Below are 26417 nucleotides of genomic sequence, written 5' to 3' on the forward strand. Positions count from 1 at the left end.
TTCGCTGGCTACACAAACCGCAAACATGAACTGTCGGCCCACAAGGGGTGCCTGTTATGGGGAAGCAGGGTTGTTGTTCCCCAGCCCCTCCGCAAAAGGGTCCTCACAGCCCTACACGAGACACACCCAGGGGTAGTGAGGATGAAGGCCCTTGCCAGGAGTTATGTGTGGTGGCCGGGGATTGACAGAGAGATAGAGGCCTGGGTCCAACACTGCCAGACCTGCCAAGAATCCCGCCCGGATCCCCCAAGGGCCCCAGTCCAGCCCTGGGAGTCCGCCCGACATCCATGGTCACGCTTGCACGTGGACTTCGCTGGCCCCTTCCAGGGAAAAACATTCTTCATAGTGGTGGATTCCTACACCAAATGGCTGGAGGTCGCACTGGTACCGTCCACTTCTACGGCGGCAGCCATCCGGGTACTACGTAAGCTGTTTGCAACCCACGGGCTCCCTGACACCCTCGTCTCGGACAATGGAACCGCATTCACGTCAGAGGAGTTCCAGACCTTCACAGCGCAGAACGCCATCCGCCACATTCGCTCAGCACCATTCCACCCTGCCACCAATGGCCAAGCGGAGCGCATGGTGCGGACCACCAAGGACAGCCTCCGCCGCATAACACAAGGGGACTGGGAATACCGCCTTGCCGCATTTCTTCTAGCACACCACAGCACCCCAAGCACAACGACGGGCCGGAGCCCAGCTGAACTACTCATGGGCCGGCGCCTTGCAACTAGACTGGACCGACTTCACCCCGACAGAGCTCAGGATGAGGTAGTGGTGGGGAAAGGCAGGAACCCCCGGACATTTGTGGCCCAGGACCCAGTGTATGCAAAGAATTTTGGGGCAGGCCCAGCATGGGTACCTGCCACAGTCACCAAGGTGACCGGTCCCGTGTCGTACGAGGTACTAACGGAAGGGGGGCAATGTTGGCGCCGCCACTGCGACCAGCTACGGCGACGATTCCCAGGAGGAACCCGGGAGGAGAGCGGGACAGAGGGGTCCCAAGGGGACAGCAGGGCAGTGAGGCCTGTAGAGCGAGAGGGGTGGGCAGGGGAAGCAGAAGCAGTAGGCACAGAGGGGCGCCCCGAGGCTGGAAGGACACCGGAACCAGAGTATATTTCAGTTGCTTTGCAAACAACAAGGCCTAGGCACGTGGATATGTTCCTGTGAGCACCATGTTGGCCACCCCTGGGTTATACCCTTCCATTGGGATACCACGTAGCAAATGATATGCTGTTCTACTAAAATGGGAAGACACAGCCAACTGGATGGAAATAGGGCGTTGAATACGTTGATTCGATTTAACACAGCAAGGCTGTTCTTAGTCACCAGCCCAGGACATTTGAAACTGTAAACCAGGGTAGGGGGTGGGGGTGGGGAAATCCAATACAATCTTGTACCCTTGGTGGTGCGCATCTAACCATGAAAGGCTGTTCAGATCTGCAGTGAGTAGCACAGAAGCGTGACACACTAATTTTATGCTTTCCATAAGTCTGCAAAGAAAACTTTTATTAAACAAACTTGAATCTGCTCTTGAAACTTTTGCAGCTTTCCTCTCGATTTCCAGAAGTGCAGTTTGAGGTTGGAAATTCGAGAGATTTATCGTGGAGGGAAAAGTCACTATGGAAATTCAGGAAACTTGCATTTCAAAGCTGTTTTTTTCACACAGAGACAAGCATTTATAGCCAGGATGGGGAGTGTTTGGTCCTCCAGATGTTGTTGGACTCCAAGCAGAGAACACACCTGTCTCCATGGATGTAACCAAAGCAACAAAAATCAGGAATATGTTGCTATCCAGCATAGATCTTTATGGATCCTCGTGATATTTATTAGGGATGACCTGCAAAGCCACACTCAGAACATAGGTCACATGTTTAAAGCTGAATCAGAGCAAACATCAGTTTGGGTTTTCGGCGTATTGATGTTTGCTCCAATTGAGCTTTAAAGAGTGAGTTTTCACAGGTAAAGCTCCCGAGTCATTTAAAAAAGGGCTCTCAAACACAGTGCTTTAAATTGCCTAGAACCATGCCTGGAAAAGTAAGTGTGGATAAACCCAGTGTAGCACAGGCCTTTAGCATCCAGCACAGATGGGTAACATCTGGATCTTGCTGGTGCTAGCCAAACAAAACCTCTCCGCAGATGTTGATTTGTATACAACACAAATATTTCCTTTCTTATATTTGTGTATTTTGCCCCCTTGCATCACACTGCTAGTATTTGTTTCCTAATCTGGCACTCTTCTCACAAATGTTTTATGGTTTTAAAAACAGGGCAAATAGACATTTATACTGATTTTCAAAGTGTTACTTCTTTATTTTCCTCAGTTTTTAAACAAAGTATGTTTGCATCGCAATTAATTGATTCTGTTGGCCTTCAGAGCAATGGCGGATTTTTAAACTCCCTGCCAAATTCTTATTTGACAGTGCAGAAATCAGACACTATCACATATACCAGACCTTTGTTTCCTGTTTCCTGCAAATATACATATATTTGTGTGTGTATGTGGTCAACAAGTTTTTTTTTTAATTTGGGACAACAAAAGAACGTAAAACTAGATTTTCCTGTTCAATGAATTATTGGGCTATACTTTCTCTCCACTGATGTATACTATAATTAATGTAATCAATATAATTATGTTTATTTAATACCGGTAGTACTTATTGTCAGCTAACATGGAGGTCTATTGTCAGGAAGCAAGGCATTTTCTAAACATTTTAAGTAAGTAAGTAAGTAAGTAAATAAATAAATTGAAAAAGGTTCTACAATCTGTTGATTTCATGTACACCACTAATGTGGTGACTACCAAGAGTGAGATGAAATATGGAAGGAAAAGAGAGATGGCAAAAAGGAAGGGAGGGAAGCAGAAGAAGCAGGAGGGGGAGGCCCTGGAAAGTTACCAGGAGAGGCAAGGAGGTGGAAGGGAGTGTTGAGTCAGAAGGCAGGTGGCCCTGGAATGAGTGGGAACACAGTCTTTTTGCAGGAAGAGGAGGTAGGTATGTGTCAGGCGTGAGCTGGCAGTAAATCACACTGTGCAAATTGGAGTTAACTCTTTATTCTCAAAAACATAACCTGCTCAGACTTATTGGAGTGTCATGCCTAATGAGCACAGCAATCCATCTCTGATAGGTCTCGCCCCCCATGAAGCAGTTGCTGAGGCTGAAGGTCCCTACCTCCCCACAGCTGCTAAGTGCCCCCCTCTCCAGGGTTTCATGCCTCTTCTGGTTCTGGCAGACCAGGGGGAAGGGGAGCTTGTTGCAGCTGGAGGGGGAGACACCCATGACTCTTCGCCAGCCCGACTAATCTCTGCTTCTTGGCCTCCCTCCTCTAACTCTCCTCCAACAGATTCTCCTAAGCCAGGCACCCCCAAACTGCGGCCCTCCAGATGTTTTGGCCTACAACTCCCATGATCCCTAGTTAATAGGACCAGTGGTCGGGGAAAATGGGAATTGTAGTACAAAACACCTGGAGGGCCGAAGTTTGGGGATGCCTGTCCTAAGCCCTGTTACCTCTTCAGCTTCTGACACCTCCTCTCCCCAGTCTTCTCCCTGTGACCACCCATCATTGTTCCACCACCACTCCCCAGGCTCAGAGCTTTCTTCCCTTGAGGGTTCCACAGCTGGTTCCTTCCACCATCCGTCTGCGTCCAACCAGTCCATGACAGTAGGGGGCGGAGGGTGGAAGATGAACATGTAAGCGTAGCGAAAATGCAACCAAGACGCTCAAATCATATATATGACTGACACCCTTCTTTGGAAATTAAACCAAGATCCAGACTTTAACATTCAAAAACTTGCAGAAACTTACAGTTATAGATGAATTAAAACATAATATTTACAGTCACATGCTTGTCCAAGCAAGGGCCTACAGTTTCTACTAAGAACTTCCAAACAACTGTATTTTCCTCCCTTGCCAGAGCTCAGCACTCAGCCTTCTGTATCTCAATTAAGCCATGCCTTGCAGCTCCTATAAGAGATTTCCACTTTTACCTTTTCCTGCAGCTTTGCTCTCTCTCTCCCTTTGAAGCAGAGAAGAATCACTCCAATGCTCTATTCAACTTAGCAGTGTTCACAGTGGACTCTCGCTTCACATAAAAATGGACTCTCTCCTTCACTAGATACCTCCCATGTGACCAGCATTATCCAATCTCATGAGAACAACTAGAGAACTCTCTAGAATTCAGTTACCAACCAATCAAATTTAAACACACAGGAATGCATACAAGCATTTACTTTTTCAGTAAATTAAACTACTATGCTTAACAGCACAGGCGGGGACTGTATGAAAAGAGGAAGATGCATGAAGAAAGGGACAACTTTCAAGTCATCCAAAGGAAGAGGAAGACAAGGAAGGCACTGTGTTAAAGAAGAGAAGGAGAAGTAGAGAAAGCCAGGAGAGCAGAGGGGGACATCTAATAGAGAACAGTTTTACACCAGACATCCCCAAACTGCGGCCCTCCAGATGTTTTGGCCTACAACTCCCATGATCCCTAGCTAAGAGGACCAGCGGTCAGGGATGATGGGAACTGTAGTCCAAAACATCTGGAGGGCCGAAGTTTGGGGATGCCTGCTCTTAAGGGAGGTCGATGGGGCAGCAGGAGGGAGCGCAACACTGGAAATCACAGCTGAAGCCTGGTGGGCCATTTCCTCAGAGGCTGATCTAGCAAAGATAGCAGCGGCCAATGAAGAAAGGAGGGAAGGCCGCCCACCACACAGAGGAAGCCCAGAAGAGGCCTCCTTTTCATGATCAAGATCCCTCTTTTGATTCTTTGCCATGGAGTTTTCTTGGGAAACACGCCTGGGAACCTTGGCCCAAGCATCTGATTATTCTCCATTTAGACATGCTTTGCGATAAGGACCCGGCCTACTGGTGCTTTTTGCAATCCATCATTGTGATATATGGCAAAGCAATTTCTATCCCCCTGCGTATTAAATGCATATTTAAAAGTCCCTGGTATTTGTTAAGGAATGAGATAAATGATTGGCCAGAAGAAGGAAAATGAGTGGGAGTTAGCGTTCAATCTGGATGCCATCTTAATTCATGTTCAAAAGAAACACAGGGAAATAACCCACACAACACTTATGACTGAACAACTGGTCTGAACTGGCAGTGACTGACCAGGACCTTGGGGTGATAGTGGTTAGCTCATTGAAGACGTTGACCCAATGTGTGGCAGCTATGAAAAAGGCAAATTCCCATGTCAGTGATTATTTGGAAAGGAATTGAAAATAAAACATTCGGAAAGGAATTGAAAATAAAAATTACATCTGTTGTTGTAATTCATTTATCACATATTGATGGTGTGACTGCATTTGGAATACTACGTACAGTTCTGGTAACCTCATAAAGGATATTGTGGAACTGGAAAAGGTTTAGAAGAGGGCAACTAAAATGACCAAGCAGATGAAACAAGTATGTTATGCAGGTGTGAAGCGCCTGGGACATTTTAGTTTACAGAAGAGGTAAGAGGTGACCTGATATAGTTTTATAAAAACAGCAAAGGTCCCACCCGGTCCTTTGTAATTCAACACACAATCACCTTCTCATTCCCTTTAAAAATGGAGCATCCCCCCCCCCAATTTTTTCTAGGAAAGCAGTTTGTATTCAAGTCACTTGAGGAAGCTTCTTCTTCTTCTTTGGTGATCCTTCGTAGCCAATAAGATTGTCTTCCATAAACACGGTTTTAACAATGGGTCCGTAAGTGACTGCGGAGGCCAATTCTGGATCCACACATCCTTCCACAGTGGGGACACTGGTTTCCAGGCGGGAGTTGATCACGGTGTGGATTTGCCAAGCGTGCCTTCCTCTTAGCATGTTTCTCCCTTGCGTCCTGAGATCGAGTTTCTTCAAAGCCCATGACACCTTTGGTAAAGGCTGTTCTCCAACTGGAGCGCTCGCAGGCCAGTGTTTCCCAGTTGTCAGTGTTTATACTACATTTTTAAAGATTTCCCTTGAGACAGTCTTTAAACCTCTTTTGTTGACCACCAGCATTATGCTTTCCGTTTTTAAGTTCGGAATAGAGTAGTTGCTTTGGAAGACGATCATCAGGCATCCGCACAACATGACCAGTCCAACGAAGTTGATGTTGAAGAATCATTGCTTCAACACCGGTGATCTTTGCTTCTTCCAGTACACTGATATTCAATCAGATTTTATTTGACTGTCAGTCAGAAATAAACATTTATCCATACAAAAATTAAAACATATAAAGGAACTTAACACTTAAACCGACAATAAGAAGTAGGCTATACATTTAGACCCATGTCAATGCTGTCAATTTTGACTTTACGACGCTTAAGGGCCAGAAAAAGAAATTTGGCCACCAAGGAGGCTGTTGTTCCAGTAAACTTGTTCAGCAGAAACAAAACCTGTCTTTCTCTGGCTACAGCGCTAAGTTGGCCTAGGAGTGGAGCTATGAGTTTTTGTCTAAGATCTGCATAGAATGGGCAGATCAAAAGAATATGTTCAGTTGACTCAACCACTCCCAGGGCACAATGACAAAATCTCTGGGCATATGGGACTCCCCTGTACCTTCCCAACAATACCTCCAATTCCAGGACATTTAACCTAAGTACACTGATATTAGTTCGCCTGTCTTCCCAAGTGATGTGTAAAATTTTTCGGAGACACCGTTGGTGGCATCTTTCAAGGAGTTGGAGATGGCGTTTATAAGTGGTCCATGTTTCACAAGCATATAGTAAGGTTGGTAGTACAATAGCTTTGTAAACAAGCATTTTGGTTTCCCTGCGAACGTCCCGGTCCTCAAACACTCTGCACTTCAATGAGGAAGCACCTTGAATACAAACTGGTTTCTCAGCAGAGGGCAACATGCTCTGCTCTTAAGGGCAGGTTCCCCTCTTCAGAGACTTCAAAGGGGTTCCTTGTAAGTGACAATCAGCTGTCTGCAGTTGCTGGGAGCTGGTTTGAAGGTGCAGAGAAGATGACATGGGACCTTTTTGAAGGCACGCTCCCTGCACCAATTGGAGCATCTTCAATGGAGGTTACTGTAAACAGTAATTAGCTGATCAGTGGTTACAGCAATCTCCTTTGAACTTCTGCCTCTTCTGCCTCTGCCTGTCAAGCTGTGTTCATAGCCCACTTAATCTTTTTTATTGGGATGTCTTAGCCCACAAATAACACTTGCTCTGAAGGTAAAGTATTGGAAGGCAGGTTGGTTTATGTGGAATTTGATAGATGTGCTTGAACAGTCGGTTTACAAAGCTGAGGACAGCAAACCTCCCATTCCACCCCACCCCCCCCCCCCCAGGAGAGAAATAGAATTATTAATTCCTTCTGTACTGAGTCTCCTGACGAAGTGTTCATCCACAATGTCACTCCATTCGTAGTAATTTTGTTGTGCCTGCTGAGCATAAATTCTGTTTGGCTAGACAAACGTTTATGGTGTTTATCTCCTGAGTTGATTAAAAACTGTAGGAGACTTTTATTGTTCTGGGCAAACTTGAAAATTGTCTCCAGATCATCAATTTCCCTAGCTGGGGAGTCTAGCCATTTCAATTTATCTTTCTTTTTCTGCTGCCAGGGATGCATAGTAGGCATTTTCAAATGTCTGTTCACACATAGGATATTGCAAAATACTTATGTGTGCTGCCCACAGCTGCAACAGATTCGTGGAAACTGCCTCCTGCAGTTTCCAGCTGCATTGACTACAGATTGAGTTTCTAGGCTCAACAAACCTGGCTTGGACCAATTACCTTGAGGAGCACCCTGCCCAATATAAACTCGATCACACAGCCAATCCCTGTAGAGAATGCGGTTGAAGTCACCATCCATCAGCTGGTGTACAACAATAAGATGCGGGGAACCAAGCACGCAGCCATTCCCTGCAGAAGGCAGCATTGCTAGACATATACTTGGCATTTTGCTGGCAAAGACTATGGTTCCCAAGTGCCTGGCTAGGGTTGCCAGACTCAATAGTGGACAGGACTTCTGTGCCTTTAATTGCCCTGCTCTCTTTTGAGTCTGGAAACCTTAAAGAGAAACTAGCCGACCCTTTGTTTAATTTCCAAGCAAAGGGTCTGCTGGTTTCTCTTTAAGGTTTCCAGACTCAAAAGAGAGCAGGGCAATTAAAGGCACAGAAGTCCTGTCCACTATTGAGTCTTGCAACCCTATGCCTGACAGGTAAGTGGGCCCTGTAAAAGTTGGCCCATGTGGATGGGAATGGGCTAGACCAAAAGATCCACAAATTGGTGGAAGAGAAGTCTCACAATAGCTATCACTGGAACCTACATGTTTAGAAGCACTACAGTCATACCTCGGTTTAAGTACGCCTCGGTTTGAGTATTTTCAGTTTAAGTACTCCGCGGACCTGTCTGGAATAGATTAATCCACTTTCCATTACTTTCAATGGGAAAGTTCACTTCAGGTTAAGTACGCTTCAGGTTGAGTACTCCGCGGACCCATCCGGAACAGATTAATCCACTTTCCATTACTTTCAATGGAAAGTTCACTTCAGGTTAAGTACGCTTCAGGTTAAGTACAGACTTCCGGAACCAATTGTGTTTGTAAACCAAGGTACCGCTGTATATCTCTGAGGGAAAGATGGGCAGAAAGAGACCAGAATTGTTGCCTTCATGCTCTCTGTGTGGGCTTCTCAGAAGCCTGTGACTGGACAGGGATGATCCATGTGCAAAATTTGATCTAACCCAGCAAGGTAATTATTCTCTTATGTAAAGGACATTGACGAGTCATTGATCAACCTTTGATAGGCTTTTGTATCATAAATAAATACAGCATGCATGAATGCTCAATTGAACGTTGCAGTTGGAGCTTTTTGGCGCAGATTGACATATCTGACAGTCTGTTATTCACACAGAATCATAATCCAAGAATTAATGCAAACCATATTCCTCAAAACAAAAACAAAACAAAAAAACCTGGAAGCAAAATTCCTTTGCATAATTTCCCATCCAACATAAATTATGGAAAGTTATATGACATACCCATCTTGGTGTTCACAAAAACCGACAGCGTTGGAATAGTCGGGTTGCAATTCTCAGACCGCAGCTTTACCTCAGAGCAGGCCCACTTGAAACAAATGGTTTCTGATGAGAGGAGATGATGTGGCTGTTTTCCCTTGTGATTATCTTCATGTTATTTAAGGTCGCTTCTGCAGTTGTGTGCCCTTCACCCTCCTTTTGCTATAAGATTTCCATTGGAGACCTCAGCCAATCAGCTACTATGTAGTGAACACGCTGACTTCATGGTTTATAGACAATTTCTTTGCCCTCACTCTAAATCAGCATTTTCCACCTCCTAGTGTGCTTTATCATATTTCCAACACTGTCTGCAACCATTAGGGGGGCTTTTACCAACGCTGAGAGCCTGGAACTATCTTCCTGAGGCAGGCGCACTACGTAGGGGGCTGGGGGGGGGGTCCCAGCACCCCCAATTGTCAATAAAAGGGCCACCCCCTCAAAGTTTTGTGACCGCACGACACGTCAGCAGTAAGAGGTTAAGCAATTCAAAAGGGTCACATGCTGTGGTACCCTCCCCTCTTGCCTTTTAGAGATGCCTGGCTCTTTGGCTGGTATCATGAAGCAGGCTGGTACACGGCTTGAATTGTGGCAGTAGATGAGTGAAACCAAAACCTTGTTTTCAGACCTTTGAAATCTTAGAATTTTGAAGTGTCAAGCATAGCTCTAGTGGCTTTAGCCCAAACGTAGCAGAGTTTTCCTGCACAGCGCAGAAGCTAGTTGAGGTGGAAATGACTAGTCGGCTAGACGCAGAATAACTATTTACAGGATTTATTAAAAGAAAATAAAACCAGCAGAGTTTCTGCATACAAAGCAAAGCAAAATAAATCCTCTCTGTCTCTCTCTCTTCAACCATACGCAGCACTCCTACTCCTAACACCCAACCAGAAACAACTGTGCTAGCATTCCTAGATAACAGAGTTCAGTGCTGGTCATTAACCAATCAGAGAGCTGTTGCCAGGCCAGGCAGACCTTGGCTTTCTGCCAAGAGTAAACTGACACTGCCTTGAGTTAATTGTGCGAAGCAAGAATCTGTAAGTTTCCCATGAGAACCAATTAACAGAAACAGAACATGAAGTGGTGGCAATGGTGTTGAATAAATCATATTTCTTTGCCTTCTGCATGACTTACCGTACATCCAGGATGGCTACTCCAGATTGCCTCCAAATGGAATCAACTGGTTTGGTGAGCCATTGGAACATTTTTTTGAGGCTAATTGCTGTGTTCCTGAAGGATTCTTGAAGGTTAACGGTTGAAGGGTGGGGACTTTAATGGAGTAGCAATGGGTCTCAGTGCCTGACCTAGGTCTTCAGTATGAGGGCAGAAGTTCCTTGTGAAAAAAATGCTCCCCCTTGCTGAAGAGAGGGGGTGAGGCCTAGTCACACACCATGATTGTTAGTTGGAGGTCTAGGTCTGCTTGGGAACCTCGGGTATGTCAGCTTGGGCTAAATGATGGAAGAAGGTAGTGGGATATAAATTTAAGGAAATAAATAGCTCAAACCTCCAGCTTGGATTTGCCCTCTGTTTTGAATATTATTCAATTATCACCATATCCTGAACCATCCAGCTCTTCTTTCCGTTACAGACATGGATTACTTATAATATGTGAGCTAGAGTAACTTGACCAGGGGAATGCCTAAAAAAAACAAACCTATGTGACTCAGAAGAGATTGGGCAAGACCAAGGCCTTAAATGCCTGACATTTGATGAACTTCTTCCATAAAAATGAAACTCATTAACTTGAACAGGTGAAGAATCTTGTTGGGCACGGTTATATGTCAAAATTACCATATTCCCCAGGAAGTTATTTTAGGAATTAAGTAAAACTTGGGGTTAATTAAAGGCAGAATGAAAAGTGCAGCTGTTTAGAATGGGCTGTAATCAATCTTCCACTTGAGTACAAATTTTGTTCTGCAGCTAAGTGAGTCCCGACTTGTCCCAGAAGTTGGTGGCATGTGCAGAGTCAACCAGCCAGAGGTTTCAGGCTAGTTTACAGCTGGAAGAGCCAAGCCCTGGTTTCCTAAGAAGTTCAGTAGTCCTGCTGTCATGTTCTTCTCCACAAATCAAGTCTTACACAGCGAATTAAAAGCCAGTTTACTCTGCATTAGACTAACCGCCCAAATTAAGTTGATTTTTCATCTTGATTTCTTTGGAAGCACCGTTCAGAGGTCCTTCCAAGTAGAGCAGTTTCTTTGCAAAAACCAAGGGCTTTGGTGCACACACAGAGCATTCCCTCACATTAAAGAGATCTCGTTCATTCTGAATGTCATGACCACACTGGAGCAGCGGAAGGTTCTTCAAGCGGGGCTACTGGGGAAGAGCTTTGCCAAAATGAAGGTCAAGCTTTTTTAAAAAAACAAACAAACAAATATGCAGCTCTCAAACTCCCACCCCCAAATCTCAAAGCCGCACAATCTTCTCTGGCCAATTAGCTCTCTGCATCATTCAGCCAATCCCAATCCAAAACTACTGCTATGGCAGTTAGGTTACTCCCATCTGTCTCCAGCCATTAAACCATATGAAATTGTTATATTGCTGCATAACCAGCCCGGGTTGTATAGGTTCCCACTCCCTCCTGTTGTCATGAGGGTAATCCAGGAACGCCCACCACCTTACCTTCCAAGTCCCGGACTGCAGAATCCGGGACCAGCAGCCGTGTGACATCTGAAGTTGCGTCGACGTAACCCCGGTGTCGCTCCGCCCATCTATGGGCACCAAAAATGGCCACCGCCGACACCGGAAGTCGCGTCTATGCACTTCCGGACATGCGTAGATGCGACTTTTGAAGCCGGCGACGGCCATTTTTGGTGCCCATAGAAGGGCAAATCAGAAAGGAAAAAATGGCCGCCGGCAGGAGAAAATAACGGAGAAAAATGGGAGACAAAGTGATACGGGGGACCACCGGGAAAAGGTAAGTAAAAACAGGGGTTTCCTGGGGGAAACGGGGTACTTGGCAGCTATGCCCACCACCCCACCACCAGCCTCTAGTAGAATCATATGTTTGTTCTGAGCATGTTCAGAACTGTTTCCTTGAAGTCCACATCTATAAAGCTAGGAATATAAGGTCCATCTTCCTGACTCTAACCATGTCTACTCAGAGGTAAGTCCTACTGAACTCAGTGGGGCTTACACTCAGGTTAGTCTTTGCCCATATAGGACTCTGCTAGACAGCTGCAAATAAAATGTTTAAATGTGTTGTAAAGTGCAATATACAAATGTCACACCAGGCGGCAACAGTGAGCTATGCCAAATTCAATATATTCTTCAAAACTTTTTTTAAAAAAAGCATTTTCACAGCGTTTTTTATATGTGTGTAGATTCCACCAAAGTTGCACCATCCAACACAGCAAATAGCTGTTGTTTAATTAATGTATATGGCAGGTACATCGTTACAGCACAGTCCTCAACATGTCTATTCAGAGGTTAATCCCATTGAATGAATGGGTCTTGCTCCCACATACAGTGGTACCTCTGGTTACAAACTTAATTCATTCCAGAGGTCCGTTCTTAACCTGAAAGCATTCTTAACCTGAGGTACCACTTTAGCTAATGGGGCCTCCCGCTGCCGCTGCTCCAGCAGCACACGATTTCTGTTCTCATCCTGAGGTAATGTTCTTAACCCGAGGTACTACTTCCAGGTTAGCGGAGTCTGTAACCCGAAGTGTGTGTAACCTGAGGTGTTTGTAACCTGAGGTACCACTGTACCGTATTTTCCCCTTGTATAGGTTTTTTTTATATACCAAAAAAAATTATCAGGTTTAAAATTGGGGCTTGTCTTATACACGGGTAGTGCTGAGGGGTGTTTTCTTAATTTGGAGTCCCCCAAAATAGGGGACTCTTCTACACATAGGGGCGTCTTAAACACAGAAAAATACGGTAAGTGGATTTAGGGTTGCAGCCTTACTCTTTGTATGTTTACTCAAGTGTAAGTCCCAACATCAGGTGTGGTTTGGACGGCACAACATCCCTTCAGTGCTTTTGGTGCATTGCAGACTTAGTCTATCTATGTACATTTTCTCCTGGTTGTATCCCAAATTCTTCCCCGATTCAAAATCAGGGAGGGCAGACTTTTTATCATTATTATTCTTTATTTATCAGTACTGAGTTTATATTGGAGGATAGATGGCGGCTAACAGATTGAGGTTGAATCCTGACAAGACAGAAGTACTGTTTTTGGGGGACAGGAGGCGGGCAGGTGTGGAGGACTCCCTGGTCCTGAATGGGATAACTGTGCCCTTGAAGGACCAGGTGCGCAGCCTGGGAGTTATTTTGGACTCACAGCTGTCCATGGAGGCACAGGTTAATTCTGTGTCCAGGGTGGCTGTCTACCAGCTCCATCTGGTATGCAGGCTGTGACCCTACCTGCCCACAGACTGTCTCGCCAGAGTGGTGCATGCTCTGGTTATCTCCCGCTTGGACTACTGCAATGCGCTCTACGTGGGGCTACCTTTGAAGGTGACCCGGAAACTGCAATTAATTCAGAATGCGGCAGCTAGACTGGTGACTGGGAGCGGCCGCCGAGACCACATAACACCGGTCCTAAGAGATCTACATTGGCTCCCAGTACGTTTCCGAGCACAATTCAAAGTGTTGGTGCTGACCTTTAAAGCCCTAAACGGCCTTGGTCTAATGTACCTGAAGGAGCGTCTCCACCCCCATAGTTCTGCCCGGACACTGAGATCCAGCGCCGAGGGCCTTCTGGCTGTTCCCTCACTGCAAGAAGCAAAGCTACAGGGAACCAGGCAGAGGGCCGTCTCGGTAGTGGCTCCCACCCTGTGGAACGCCCTTCCATCGGAGGTCAGGGAGATGAACAACTACCTGGCATTTAGAAAACACCTGAAGGCAGCCTTGTTTAGGGAAGTTTTTAATCTGTGATATTTTAATGTATTTTTATATTTGTTGGAAGCCGCCTAGAGTGGCGGGGGAAACCCAGCCAGATGGGCGGGGCATAAATAATAAAATAATAATAATAATAATCCATTCTGGGGGATCATACTCTTTTCATAGAGGTCTGGAAATGTATGGGGGCCCTAGTTAACAGTTCTGCAGTGCACCTTTAAGAGTAACCAGTCCTGGCTGCAATCCTTTATATACTGTACTTATTCGGGAGCAATCACCGTAGAGTTCAGTGGGATATAACTTCGGTTAAGTTGGGTCCAAAGTACTTGTGCAGCTCATCTGCTTTAGAATCACATAATTGTAGAGTTGGAAGGGACAACCCCCTGCAATACAGACATCTAAACAAAAGCATCCTTGACAGATGACCACCCAACCTCTGGTTAAAAATCTCCAATGAAGGAGAGTCCACCACCTTCCGAATAGAAAGGTGCAAAGTACTCATGCAGCCGAAATGCTTGCATTCACAGTATATTTGTGAGGGTGGAAGATGGGGAAAGAGCAAGAGCAAAGAGCCATGCCTCTTGACCTCATTGGCCATGCCGCCATGATTACCTAACAACTCTGCCAGGTACCCTGGGCACCTACCACCACTGCTTTGGAGCTCCATGACTTTTGACTGTGAGCAGAGAGCACAGCACATATTATGTCAGGTAGTGTAGCCTTATTAGCTACTAAGGGTTCTTCAGTTGCGCCCAGCCATTTATAGCCACTTATTATAGGCTCTAGTAGGATAGCATTGTGTTCCCTTCAGGATAGAGCAGTCATTGGTTGATTGCAAGAGGGGTCACTCATGGCAATTATGCCTCGAAACTTGCTTTTGAAATATCGTTGATATCTGGCATTTTGGGTGGGCTTTAGCAAAACCATAAAAACTTAATCCAGCATTTGGCAGGAGTGCACAAAGGGTTGCAGGAGCCTAGCTCCCCCCTAACCTCCCAGACCTTGGCTTTACAATGCTTTTATGGACCATACATTAAACGGGTATAGGAACAAATATATGTCGATGGTTTTCAAATGTTGAGAGAGCCTTTCCCATACCAAGGAACCACTTCATGCCTGCCACAGAATTTCAGAGATTTCTGGAGCACTCAGTTCTTGCAAGGCACTGTCTAGGCCTGCTGAGCCACACCATGTTTCAAGGGAGCTTGTTGGTCATTATTGATCTAACTGAAGAATTCTGTGGTTTCACAGAGTACTGTTCAAAAATGATTGGCACATACAGTTTTTTCAAGTACGAATGTTTTCTTGCTCATCAAATTATTGACTACAAAAAGCCCCGTAATTCAGCCAAATTTATTTAATGAATATGTGTTTCAAAACAAAAATATAAAGGCACACGCTGTAATTCTTTTAAACCACACTTTGCAGAATTAAGGCACCTTGATGAAATGTTGTTACTCCCTTCACAAAGATTCTTGCATAGTTGACATACAAGTATGGGAGAAGAAGCAAATAAACTAGTTATAATAACGACAATTTACAGACAATGCCCACATCAGTAATGAAAATTGGCAGGGCTTCCTTTATGCAAAGGCTTCTGGACTAAGTACCAGTTGATATATATTTCATTGATTGTTTTAGAATTCAACAATTCAAAGCAGGATTTTTAAAGGCTAATGTTTCACAAACCTTACAATTGTCTCCTGTACTTAAATGCTATAGTGGAAATATATTTCTTTTAATTTTTAGATTCGTGTGGGTTACTTAGTACAATGGCTCATCAATGAGACCTGTTGAATTCACCAGGGCTTCCAAAACACATTTTGATTTCCACAGAAATACACATTCCATAAAGCAGAGGGCTTCAGCAAAGGACTCAAAATTCACAAATCAGACAAGCCAAAGTTCTTAGATATAAATGGTTTTACTCCCACTGAAGTCAATAGCATCTATTTTTCCCCGAATTCAGATCTATCAAATCATCACACTACAGGTCAATCTTGCTGCTTCTCAGGTTTAGTTTCAACCAGAGGGAAGTGGCGTCAACTATAAGCATGCCTAAAAGCTAATTCGGTTAACATCCCTGGAATGAAGGGCCACTTCATATTCTGTACTCAACTACAGAAAGTATAAAATGTAAATGAATGTTGCTTCAGTTGGGATATGGGGAACATACATATAAACAACTGTTTTCTTCTGTAAAATACATACGAGGCTGCAATGCTAACCCCTAAGAATAAGCTCCATTGAATTCTGTAAATCAGGAAAGGCTCTGCCCCCCATTTCTATACATTTGAACAAAATATAAGTGTGTGTTTTTTCAAATTCAGTCTGCCCTTATCAACGAATGGAAGGTGCACGTATTTTATACTTTGGTATCAGTATGTGAGTACAATATTTAAAACCAAAGAGCATCTCTTGTTTCGAATCAAATTAGCCGGACTCATGAACAGATTTTGCAATCTGGTTTCGGGCTGGTTCCTATATGTACAAAAAAAATGATAGTACGAAAGAATATACAAAAGGTAGAACCCACATTCAACATCCCCACATGTACACAGCTGAAAATATGGGGAGTTTAAATTAATACAATGTCCACCACCTTTTGGACCTCTAGCAGGTGAATGGTAGCGCTGGTGTTTAAGTATGTAGTGTCTGCTGCTTAATGCAAGGATCTCCGAATGGAAGCTATTGTGTTTACTGTAAGTTTGTTTTAATTTGGGACCTTAGAAAGCCAGAACAGTAATTGATCCGAGAACATTCCTGAACGCTCAGGTTTTGAGAGAGTCATCTTTGGAGAGTGCAGGAGAGAGAATCTATCAGCTTCGCTAGCAAATGTTTTACATAGTGATGAAAACGAAGATCCTATGTCATTGCTTAAAGTTTATTATGATTTCTAAGGTAATGTCTGTGTCATAATAGTATTTAATAACATAAATCACATGGATTTGCTGATCTAAAGGTGATACATTTACATAGCTTACACTCTTGGGTTTTCTCACTTTAAAGCTTATTTACTTGCAGGTGGAATGCAATTTAAATTCTAGAGTTCGGATTCATAGAAAAGGGGTACATTTTGAGTTGATCCCTGCTCGTTAGGATCACACCAGCTAAAGCGTCTTTTAGGAAGTGCTTCCCCCCCCTCATATGCACTCCCATCTGCTTTTATGGGGGAGAGGATGCTAGGCCCAATTGTTAATGGGAACAAGTGATTTGGTTAATGTTTTCCCTTATGACTTTTTTCTTTTCTTTTCTTCAGAGCTTCAGTTCTCTTTCTGTACAGTCTGCTTTTTTGCAGGTCTGACGAGCCTTGTTCTTCTCCGTGGTGAGCCTGTGGACAAAAAAAAGAGAACAAATGTTATTAAGGTAAACTAATGTCTCCTTTGAATTATGGTGCTGGAGGAGACTCTTGAGAGTCCCATGGACTGCAAGAAGATCAAACCTATCCATTCTCAAGGAAATCAGCCCTGAGTGCTCACTGGAAGGACAGATCGTGAAGCTGAGGCTCCAATACTTTGGCCACCTCATGAGAAGAGAAGACTCCCTGGAAAAGACCCTGATGTTGGGAAAGATTGAGGGCACTAGGAGAAGGGGACGACAGAGGACGAGGTGGTTGGACAGTGTTCTCGAAGCTATGAACATGAGTTTGACCAAACTTCGGGAGGCAGTGGAAGACAGGAGTGCCTGGCGTGCTCTAGTCCATGGGGTCACGAAGAGTCGGACACGACTAAACGACTAAACAACAACAACAATGTCCCCTTCCTATACGTTGTTGTTGTTGTTGCTGCTGCTATTTTTAAAATTTGCATACAGCCCTTCATCTGACAATCCCAAGGGGGTTCACAACAGAAAAATACAAAAGGAGAACAAAACAAAAAAAGCAAACGCAAACCATTGCAAACTACCCAAAAGACACAATTAATGGCACGCAATATAAATGCCTGAATAATTAAGAAATAAATACTACAGTTCCTCCTCATACCTTGTGTTCTTCTGGATGTTTGTACTTTTCTAACGGGTGCTTCTAAAAAGAAGAAACAGAAAACAGTGTTGCAATCTTGCATTATTTATTGTAGAGGTTTGAAATAGTGCAGTAAGGTATCTTCTGAAATGTCAAAAATTTAAAGCTGACGAAGTCTTTTTCAGTTTAAGACACTGGATGAATAATAAAAGCTTTTTACTATACAATATATTCCACATGCTCTATAGATCACTTGCTGTTCTGATGGCAGATATTATTCAGTGATCAGAGTGCTCTCCGAAACATGTTATCATCTGCACACAGAAAAAATGGGATGTCAGGCAGAAGAGCTCTAGCCTAGTTTTGTCCCTGACAGTGGCGGAGCTTCATGCTCCGGTACGGAGGGCGGAGAGGAGGCGGGGACAGGGCTGGTGCACGTCCTGGGGGCAGGGCCTGCCGCCTGCAGGCGCATGGTGCACGCCCTGGGGGGCGTGGCGTGCCGCCTGCAGGCGCATGGCACCCAGTACAGGCGGGGGACAGCTGCAATGGCACCCCACCAGGATCACGCTGCCGGGGGCGGTGCGCTCCCCCCGCACTCCTCTTCCTCCACCAGTGGTCCCTGATAGGCTACATTTCTATGTGTAGGGTTCCCCTCCCTCCGCCAAGGAACACTCAGTGATTTTGAGCCTCTCCTTTAATTCAAACGTAGTACCACCCAAACATAGACTTACCACCTCAGTGAGACCTAGGCCACTGTGTGCAATTATAGATTCAGAGGGAGATCCCAAAAAACTACTCTAAGCATGGCAAAGCGCTCCAACATGTCCAGGTGGATTTTTCACCATTCAAAAACAGAGCTATGAGCCAAACACCTGTAAATCACTCTGAATGGAAGAGATTCAGGCATGGGTCCATAATTTGGAAGAAGAAAATAAGATAGCAGCCAAGTACTGTAGGGGCAGAATGCTACAGTTTAATAGGCTGAGATTAGAAATAAAAATTTATAAGCGTCATGAGTCGTTATTACTTGGGAAGGAGGGCATTGCCACACAAATAAAAATTTATCATTGGCGATGCTGTCAAAAATACCAACTGCCCACTTGTAATGCTGGGCTCTTTCTTTCGTTCTTTCTAAAAATTAATAACATTACAGTACTGTGAAATTTCCCCCTCCCCCCCCCTTTTCTGGGTACCAGCTCCAATGTTTCTAGTTGGCTTGGGCTTATGAAACACCTGCATATTTTTAAACAGGCATTCTGCATAAGTTTCAAATAAGACCTGCCCCCTCCCCCAAATTAGCAATTAGTATCCTGTTTAATCATGCAATATGTCTTGAACAAATCCTTGACGTGACATATTCAGCGAGCACAACTAATAGACCTAGTAAAGTAGATGACAGGTATATTGTAGTCTTGTTGGAAGATTAAAAGGAAAGGAACTATGAGAAATCTTTAACATCCCTTTATGGGGGTTAGGATAATTGAAACAGAATTTTTTTGTTTGTTAATGACTAATAAATCATTCAAGTAAGTTGTAAATATACAGAACACTGCAACTTTAAACTGGTGAACAGAACAAAGTCATTTCATGCTACTGGAAGGATTTTTTTAATTATTATTTTGTTTCGTTCATGCCAACAGGCTACGTAAGCAACTGGGTTAGGAAGTATAGGGTGGAAATAAACAATTCTGTATTCTCGAGGTCTGGTCCTGATTTCCATGCAAGTAATTCACTCACAACAATTGTTTGGATAAGAGGCGGTTCCATATTACTGCATAACTAACCTTCCAGATGAATTTTCTTTATTTCTGTCTCGATAATCTGTGGCTCTGCCTCAATTACTTTAGTAACCTTGGTGTACTCAGATCCGGCTACAACAGGCATTAAAAACAATTGCCAGTTAAGAGTGGGTAGATTTTTTTTTATTAAAAAAACAGGGAAGTGGTCCATATTTGAGATGTTATATCTGAAGAGGATGTGGATGGGTACAACATGAGCAAATGAGCAAATTCCGAAATATTTTTTTAGAATTGACAAGTCCTCTGTTCTGTGGCTGGTAGCCAAGCATTGCCTCAACACCTGGCATGTTTCCCCAAATGTGCAACGAGCACACATTCTTGTTAGTTTACACTGCTATCATCTTAACGGTGTGGTCCACAACTTGCAAAGGGCTTGTTGTGTTTCCATAGGCAAGGGAAGAATTTCTGTTCCAGTTTGAACTGGCGAGAGACAGCTCCGGTTGATGCCCATAATGTCTGTGGAGCCATCGCCATCATGATCGCAGTATGCAAATCATGTGTTTGTTTATATCTGTGTATGGGGCATAGCTGCCAAGTCTCCTGTATTCCCCGGGAATCCCCCGTTTTTCCAGCTGTTTCGAGCGACTTTTGACGCTGCTCTGCCCAGTTCCAACATGGCTGCAACGCGACTTCTGGTGCGGTGGCCATTTTGGAACAGGGCAGAGCAGCATCAAAAGTCGCTTCTGAGCATGCTCCACCCAGTTCCAAAATGGCGACAGCGCTACTTCCAGTCTGCTACTTCCGGTCCGATCCCTTATTTTTCAGGCAGGAACTTGGCAGGTATGGTATGGGGGTGGAGTGAAGTGGGGTGGGGGTGGGGTCTAGGCAAGTCTCAAAGAATTATACGGGTCTCTCATGGCAGTCAAAGGAAAAGAAGGGCTGGAAGAAACGAAGCAAAGTGAGAAAAATAAAAAAATAAAAACAAAGACAAATAAACGAGTCAAGGATTCTGTTTCTAGTAACCACTTCACAATTGCAAGAAGATCGGAGAAAAAGAATTCAGTGGATCACTTTATGATATTTCAGGTTTTATGCCAGAGATTCTAGCTACTTTTGCGTGGTCTGTGGCTCACTACTTGACCATCTGACGCAGGACCCTGTTCTGACTATCATAGGCCTGGGGACCATTTCTCAGCCCCATGGTTTTCAATTGAGATGCTGTGGAATGTGTCTGAGATCTTCAGCATCCATTTCACGCACTCTCCCACTGAGCTAATTGTACTCATGATTTATCCCTTGGAATATTTGGAATAAAAATGGCAAAGAATTGAAATTAGAAACAATTGATTGCACTTTTGTTGTTGTTTTAAAAATTACAGCATAAATTTGAATAAGCCATATCAACTCCATGAAAACTGGATTATTAGGCAATTCTTACGTTACAATTTGAAGGCTACTGCCTTCAAATGCCTGCTTGCTGTTGGATCCACATCCTGCAATCTACAGAAGGAGCGTCTCCACCCCCATCGTTCTGCCCGGACACTGAGGTCCAGTACCGAGGGCCTTCTGGCGGTTCCCTCGTTGCGAGAAGCCATGTTGCAGGAAACCAGGTAGAGGGCCTTCTCGGTGGTGGCGCCCGCCCTGCGGAATGCCCTCCCATCAGATGTCAAAGAGAAAAACAGCTACCAGATTTTTAGAAGACATCTGAAGGCAGCCCTGTTTAGGGAGGCTTTTTAATGTTTAATAGATTATTTTATTTCATTTTTCTGTTGGAAGCCGCTCAGAGTGGCTGGGGAAATAAATAAATAAATAAATATATAATAACAGCTACTTATCCTTTAGAATTTTTTTTAAAGGGAGATTCCAGTCTTCCAGATGCTACTCTTCTCAAATGCACAATTGTGAAACCACTGTCTATAGGAGTCACCTTTTGGTTTGTGGAATGCCATAAAAATGGATGCTTTTCAGTATTTCTTTTCTCTATAGTTAGGTCCCTTAGATAAAATAAATACGTTATGACCTGTTCTTATAGTTTTATTAAACTAAAGCTATAACCCTAATCCAACTTCCCCTTAGATTGAGCCCCATTGAATTCAATGGGACTTTCACAGTTGGGTTTTTGTGCTGTAAGATGACATTTGCAAAATGCTTTCTGAGTTCTTTAAGCAATTTTTATGCCGGAATGGCTTTGCTGATTAACTTCATTATATAAGGATTTCAAACTCTGATCCAGTGAAGAGCCAGCTGGACTCTAATTAGCAGAAGGTGATGTGGTCTCACTTTAACTTGAGCAAGAATAAAAATATATAGTTTGGATTTAGGGGTCAGGGTTTGTCCCAAAACCTGAATTCTTTTTCCCCTCTTCAATTCTTAAATATCCCACAAGCAAAACCATTCAATTGATGTATACAGATTAATAACATAAGCATTCGATTTTTTAAAAGTTTGCCCGTCAGTTTCTTCTGGTTATTTCTTGGTGATCAGTAGATTATTAAGGAGAACAGAGAGGATCAGAATGTCATTTCTGGCAATACAGTGCACCCGACTAATACTGTATGGCAGTTCATTATGCTCAGACGCTATTGGCTGGCTGGCAACCATATGGTGGTGAAATCCTCATCCTACAATTGCGTATGCCCAGGGATTGGGCACAAAACAGCATGCTGTGAGTTGAACATCCATTGAAAGGTGTTACTTGTATCTCTCAAACACATGGGATTGTCACAGCACCAAATTGGTTGCCTCTGTAGTGCAGTACACATGTTTTTAGGATGCTGCTTCTAGGAATCACTGCCCAATTCTACTGCAGTCATTCCTCATTTTAACCAACCATATAGCCATTTTGCATGACATTTGTATGCCATATGTGGTAATAGTACCTGCTACTTCCACAGTTGAACTGAGAACTGCTTTGTTGGCTAGCATTAAGTTGGCGCTGGATAAGGTCAAGATGGCACTGGATATTTTTGCAATAGGTGTTCAGACTGTGAATTTTGCACCTTTTTATTATTAACTGAAATGAGTTAGCATCAACATGCTCATCAGTACAAAGATGAGTGCACTGTACTCTCGAAGATAATTACAAAGCTTTATTGCATAGAACCAAAAGTCATTTCAAAAGAAGGATGCTATACATGCCTTTGACGGTTAAATAGTGAGCAATGAATATTCATTTTTAAATGAACAATGCAAAAAGATTTTGGACTTTTCTCACATGTCGCACTAGCTTTGGAAGAATATCTTAAAATTCAAAAGTTATCACAGAATATTTTATAATGCAAACAAATCTTCATTGCTCATTTGGAACTTTTTAAAGACTCAACAGATTCACACAAATAAAGCTTTATTGTACTCCAACATGTGTGGAGGTAAACGGATAGCTCAAAGTTCAAAATTTCATACATTAGGCTTGGTTTTTCTTCCATATATTTTGCTTAATTGAATCAGTCTTTAAAAAGTTTAAAAGATCAGTTTGTCCGCTCTTGGCACTCATTACGACGAGGTTAGTTGTCTCACACTCACTAACCTCCCTTGAGGAGTCTTTTGATTTCTTCATCTTCAAGTAAATGACCATCACCTTCAATGAATTTGCTCACCTTGGTCACCTCTGACAGAACACATGTTTATGGCATGATGTGGAACATTGAGAAGTTGGTAGTTGCAGCACATTTAACGAGCTTACTTTATAATTACACAATTATCTATTGCAGTGAAAAGCCTCATGCATGCCAAACATCTGGTTGTTTTCATTAAAATAAATAAATGTGTGTTCCTGGTCTATAATATATATTGGCTGTTTCACTTGAACAAGAATTAAAATATCAATGTAGTACTTACTGAATTCAAGACAGATTACAGCTAAGAAGGATACGCCTTCCATTGAAACCAGATAGCAGACTAGAATATTGCCAATTCCAGATGGATTTTGCTAATTTCTAAATGCTTCAGACGTTTGCAAACGAATGCTGAAAAATCTGGTTTAGGTGACTGTCAACATCAAATGGATGTGTATCTGAGTTTTCAGACATTCGCGAAAATTCATTTATTTAGACATTTGAAATCCTGTTAATCATATTTAGAAACTGAAATCCTGTTAATTTTGTGCATATCATTCCCATGATCCAAATGTTCAGAGCTAGTCCTTTCCAGACTCTGCCTTTTATAAGCGCTATTCATGTTAAGGAGCCGCTAAAATGAGCATTATTATCCTTAGAAGATAAACCCTTGAGTGTGCCAGATCACAATCCATCCTTCCCCTTTGACAAAGAATACTAACCTTCTTCCAGCAATTTCTTAAGAGCCTCCTCAGTATCTGCCCCACCTCCTGTAGTGATTCGGGTGTATTTCAGTTCTGGACCTGAAGTGAAAAAGACCCAGTTAGGTGCATGTGAAGGGGGGGGGGGAAACCCTCCCAAATTTTCATCGTTGTGCTGTAGGTAACCATATCTTCCTGTTCAAAGTAATGATCTCAGAGAGTAATAAAAAAGTCATGGTGGAATAAGATCTCAGTAGAAGCTTAGGTGCGTCCAGCGTAACTTACAGGAGGGTGGCGTGTTTGGTGGACGGTTTGACAGACACGTAGCTTACAACAAGGAGAGCAAGGGCGGCTTTTGAAAGTGCAGCGAAATGTGTTGCAAGAAGTGCTGTCATTATCCGGCCGATACACACAACCACATTCTTCTCAGAGGCTGATTTTTCCACACAGCTTTCCTGAATTTGGTGATGTGGTTTGAGAGTGCCATGCAGAGGGAGCTTGGGGGCAAAGAGAGACTCAGCACTATTTTTCTATAATATTTGGATCAGGAGAGCCCGTGCAGGCCCTGAACTGATGCCTGGATGGTAGGATGGATGAGGCCAGGGTCAGATTTAGATTTGATGAGGCCTTAAGCTACTGAAGTTAATGGGGCCGTTTATATGTCCTTTGTCAACAACAAATTGTTGCTGTTTTTTTGTGTTGAATATATGCTAATTTATGGACCTAATAGGTATCAAAAGCCATTTGCACATAACAAAATATGTATTTTATCAAAGTAATGGTTGAACTTATCTTATATTTTGGTAATGTACATCCAGTTTTTTCCTTTAATTTTTTTTTGGGCCCCCAAGAGAGTGGAGCCCTAGTTTTGCTTATACATAAATCTGGTACTGGATGAGGCGGCTGCCACCAGGGGTAAGGTCCTGTCAGCATAGTACACCTCTGCTCAGAGAACTGTACTGATTTGTTGACTTACTACCATGCCAAGTCCAAAGTGTTACTATCAGTGCTTTTTTTCTGGAGGTACGCAGTGCAGCGACCTTTGGGGAGTGAAGGAGGCAGGAGGGGCTCCAGGATCCTGTCAGAGCATCACACCTCCTTCCCCAAACCCGGGAAGTGTTTGCCCAGCTTAGGGAAGGAGGTGTGATGCTCTGACAGGATCCTGGAGCCCTGCTTTCTAATAATAATAATAATAATAATAATAATAATAATAATAATAATAATAATTATTTGCACCCTGCCCATCCGGTTGGGTTTCCCCAGCCACTCTGGGCAGCTTCCAACAAAGATTAAAATACATTAAAATGTCACACATTAAAAACTTCCCTAAACAGGGCTGCCTTCAGATGTTTTTTAAATGTCAGGTAGTTGTTTATCTCTTTGACATATGATGGAAGGGCATTCCGCAGGGTGGGCGCCACCACCGAGAAGGCCCTCTGCCTGGTTCCCTGTAGCTTTGCTTCTCGCAGTGAGGGAACTGCCAGAAGGCCCTTGGAGCTGGACCTCAGTGTCCGGGCAGAATGATGGTGGTGGAGACGCTCCTTCAGGTATACTGGGCCGAGGCCGTTTAGGGCTTTAAAGGTCAGCACCAACACTTTGAATTGTGCTTGGAAACGTACTGAGAGCCAATGCAGGTCTTTTAGGACCGGTGTTATATGGTGTCGGCAGCCGCTCCCAGTCCTAAACACGGACGAGCTTTGGGAAGGTGGCGGGTGGACTCTCAGACCCCATCAGAGCATTGTGCCTCCTTCCCCAAGCCTGGGAAGCATTTGCCCAGCTTAGAGAAGGAGGCTAGAAAGGGTCCTGGAGCCCTCCTTCCCAAAGCTGAGCAGGGCAGGCCTCCTCACCAGGGCGGCAGTGCCCTGGTAGTTGGGTAGGTGGGTGAGGAAGCATCAAGCAGCTAACCCACCCTTGCCACCCAACCTTGGCGTTAGGCCACGCCCCCTGCATGCTGGTCCCTCCCCCTGCTTGTTGGTGAGTGCCAGCACTTTTTTGCCTAGAAAAAAAAGCACTGCTCCTTAACAGCTTGGGACCAATTTACTTGCAGGATAGCGTTATCCTAGACATGCTCATTGGACCTCTTCATTCTGCAGAAATGGCACTGTTAGAGGTGCCACGTAATGCTTGTTCTGCAAATAGTGAAGCGCTGCCTACACTTTGGAACTCCTTGAAGGTTGGTATTAGCCAAGTACTGTCACTGAACACTCTCTGATACCTGCTTTAAACATTTTTATTTAGGCAAGCCTCTCCAGACGTTATATAAGTTGGATGTGCTTGCATCTGTTTTTAGTTTATTGTTGTTTTTAATTAGTTTTTGAAAGTTTTTAAATATTAGTTTTCAACTATCTTTTTAAAAAAACTGTATTTTTTTTTAAAAAATGAGCTACTTTAAGGTTTTATTACAATCAAGTGGTGTATACAAACAAACAAACAAAAAACATATACGCAGCAAACAGGTAACAAATAAGAGGAACATGAGATGGCAATGATGGAAGATGGCAATGAATGTTAAGGTGGGAATGGATTTCCTTGACTGAGGGCCGTTTCTTCCGCCTCCTTAAGGTCTTTTCTCAAGAACTGAGATTATATGGCCATTCTATGAAAAGGTTTGTTCTCAAATGGCCCAGAAT

General features: G+C 43.7%; 1 protein-coding gene across 13 annotated transcripts in view; it reads right to left on the reverse strand.

Moving 5' to 3' along the window:
- Positions 1 to 15174: 15174 nt before the first annotated feature.
- POSTN (periostin) overlaps positions 15175 to 26417 on the reverse strand; it is a 53991-nt gene continuing 42748 nt past the window's right edge. For 5 of the 13 annotated variants that reach the window (XM_035140692.2, XM_035140686.2, XM_060269189.1 and 2 more), the window contains 5 exons: positions 23809 to 23889; positions 23059 to 23139; positions 19578 to 19664; positions 17815 to 17856; positions 15175 to 17163 (listed from right to left, as the gene is read on the reverse strand). In XM_035140692.2, the coding sequence (XP_034996583.1) occupies positions 17096 to 17163; positions 17815 to 17856; positions 19578 to 19664; positions 23059 to 23139; positions 23809 to 23889 (359 nt within the window). In that variant the 3' untranslated portion in view covers positions 15175 to 17095. The remainder of the gene's footprint in view (positions 17164 to 17814; positions 17857 to 19577; positions 19665 to 23058; positions 23140 to 23808; positions 23890 to 26417) is intronic. The other 8 variants (XM_035140694.2, XM_060269191.1, XM_060269188.1 and 5 more) reach the window with 2 other exon arrangements.

The sequence above is a fragment of the Zootoca vivipara genome, chromosome 16, assembly GCF_963506605.1.
Source record: "Zootoca vivipara chromosome 16, rZooViv1.1, whole genome shotgun sequence".
Classification (NCBI taxonomy): Eukaryota; Metazoa; Chordata; class Lepidosauria; order Squamata; family Lacertidae; genus Zootoca; species Zootoca vivipara.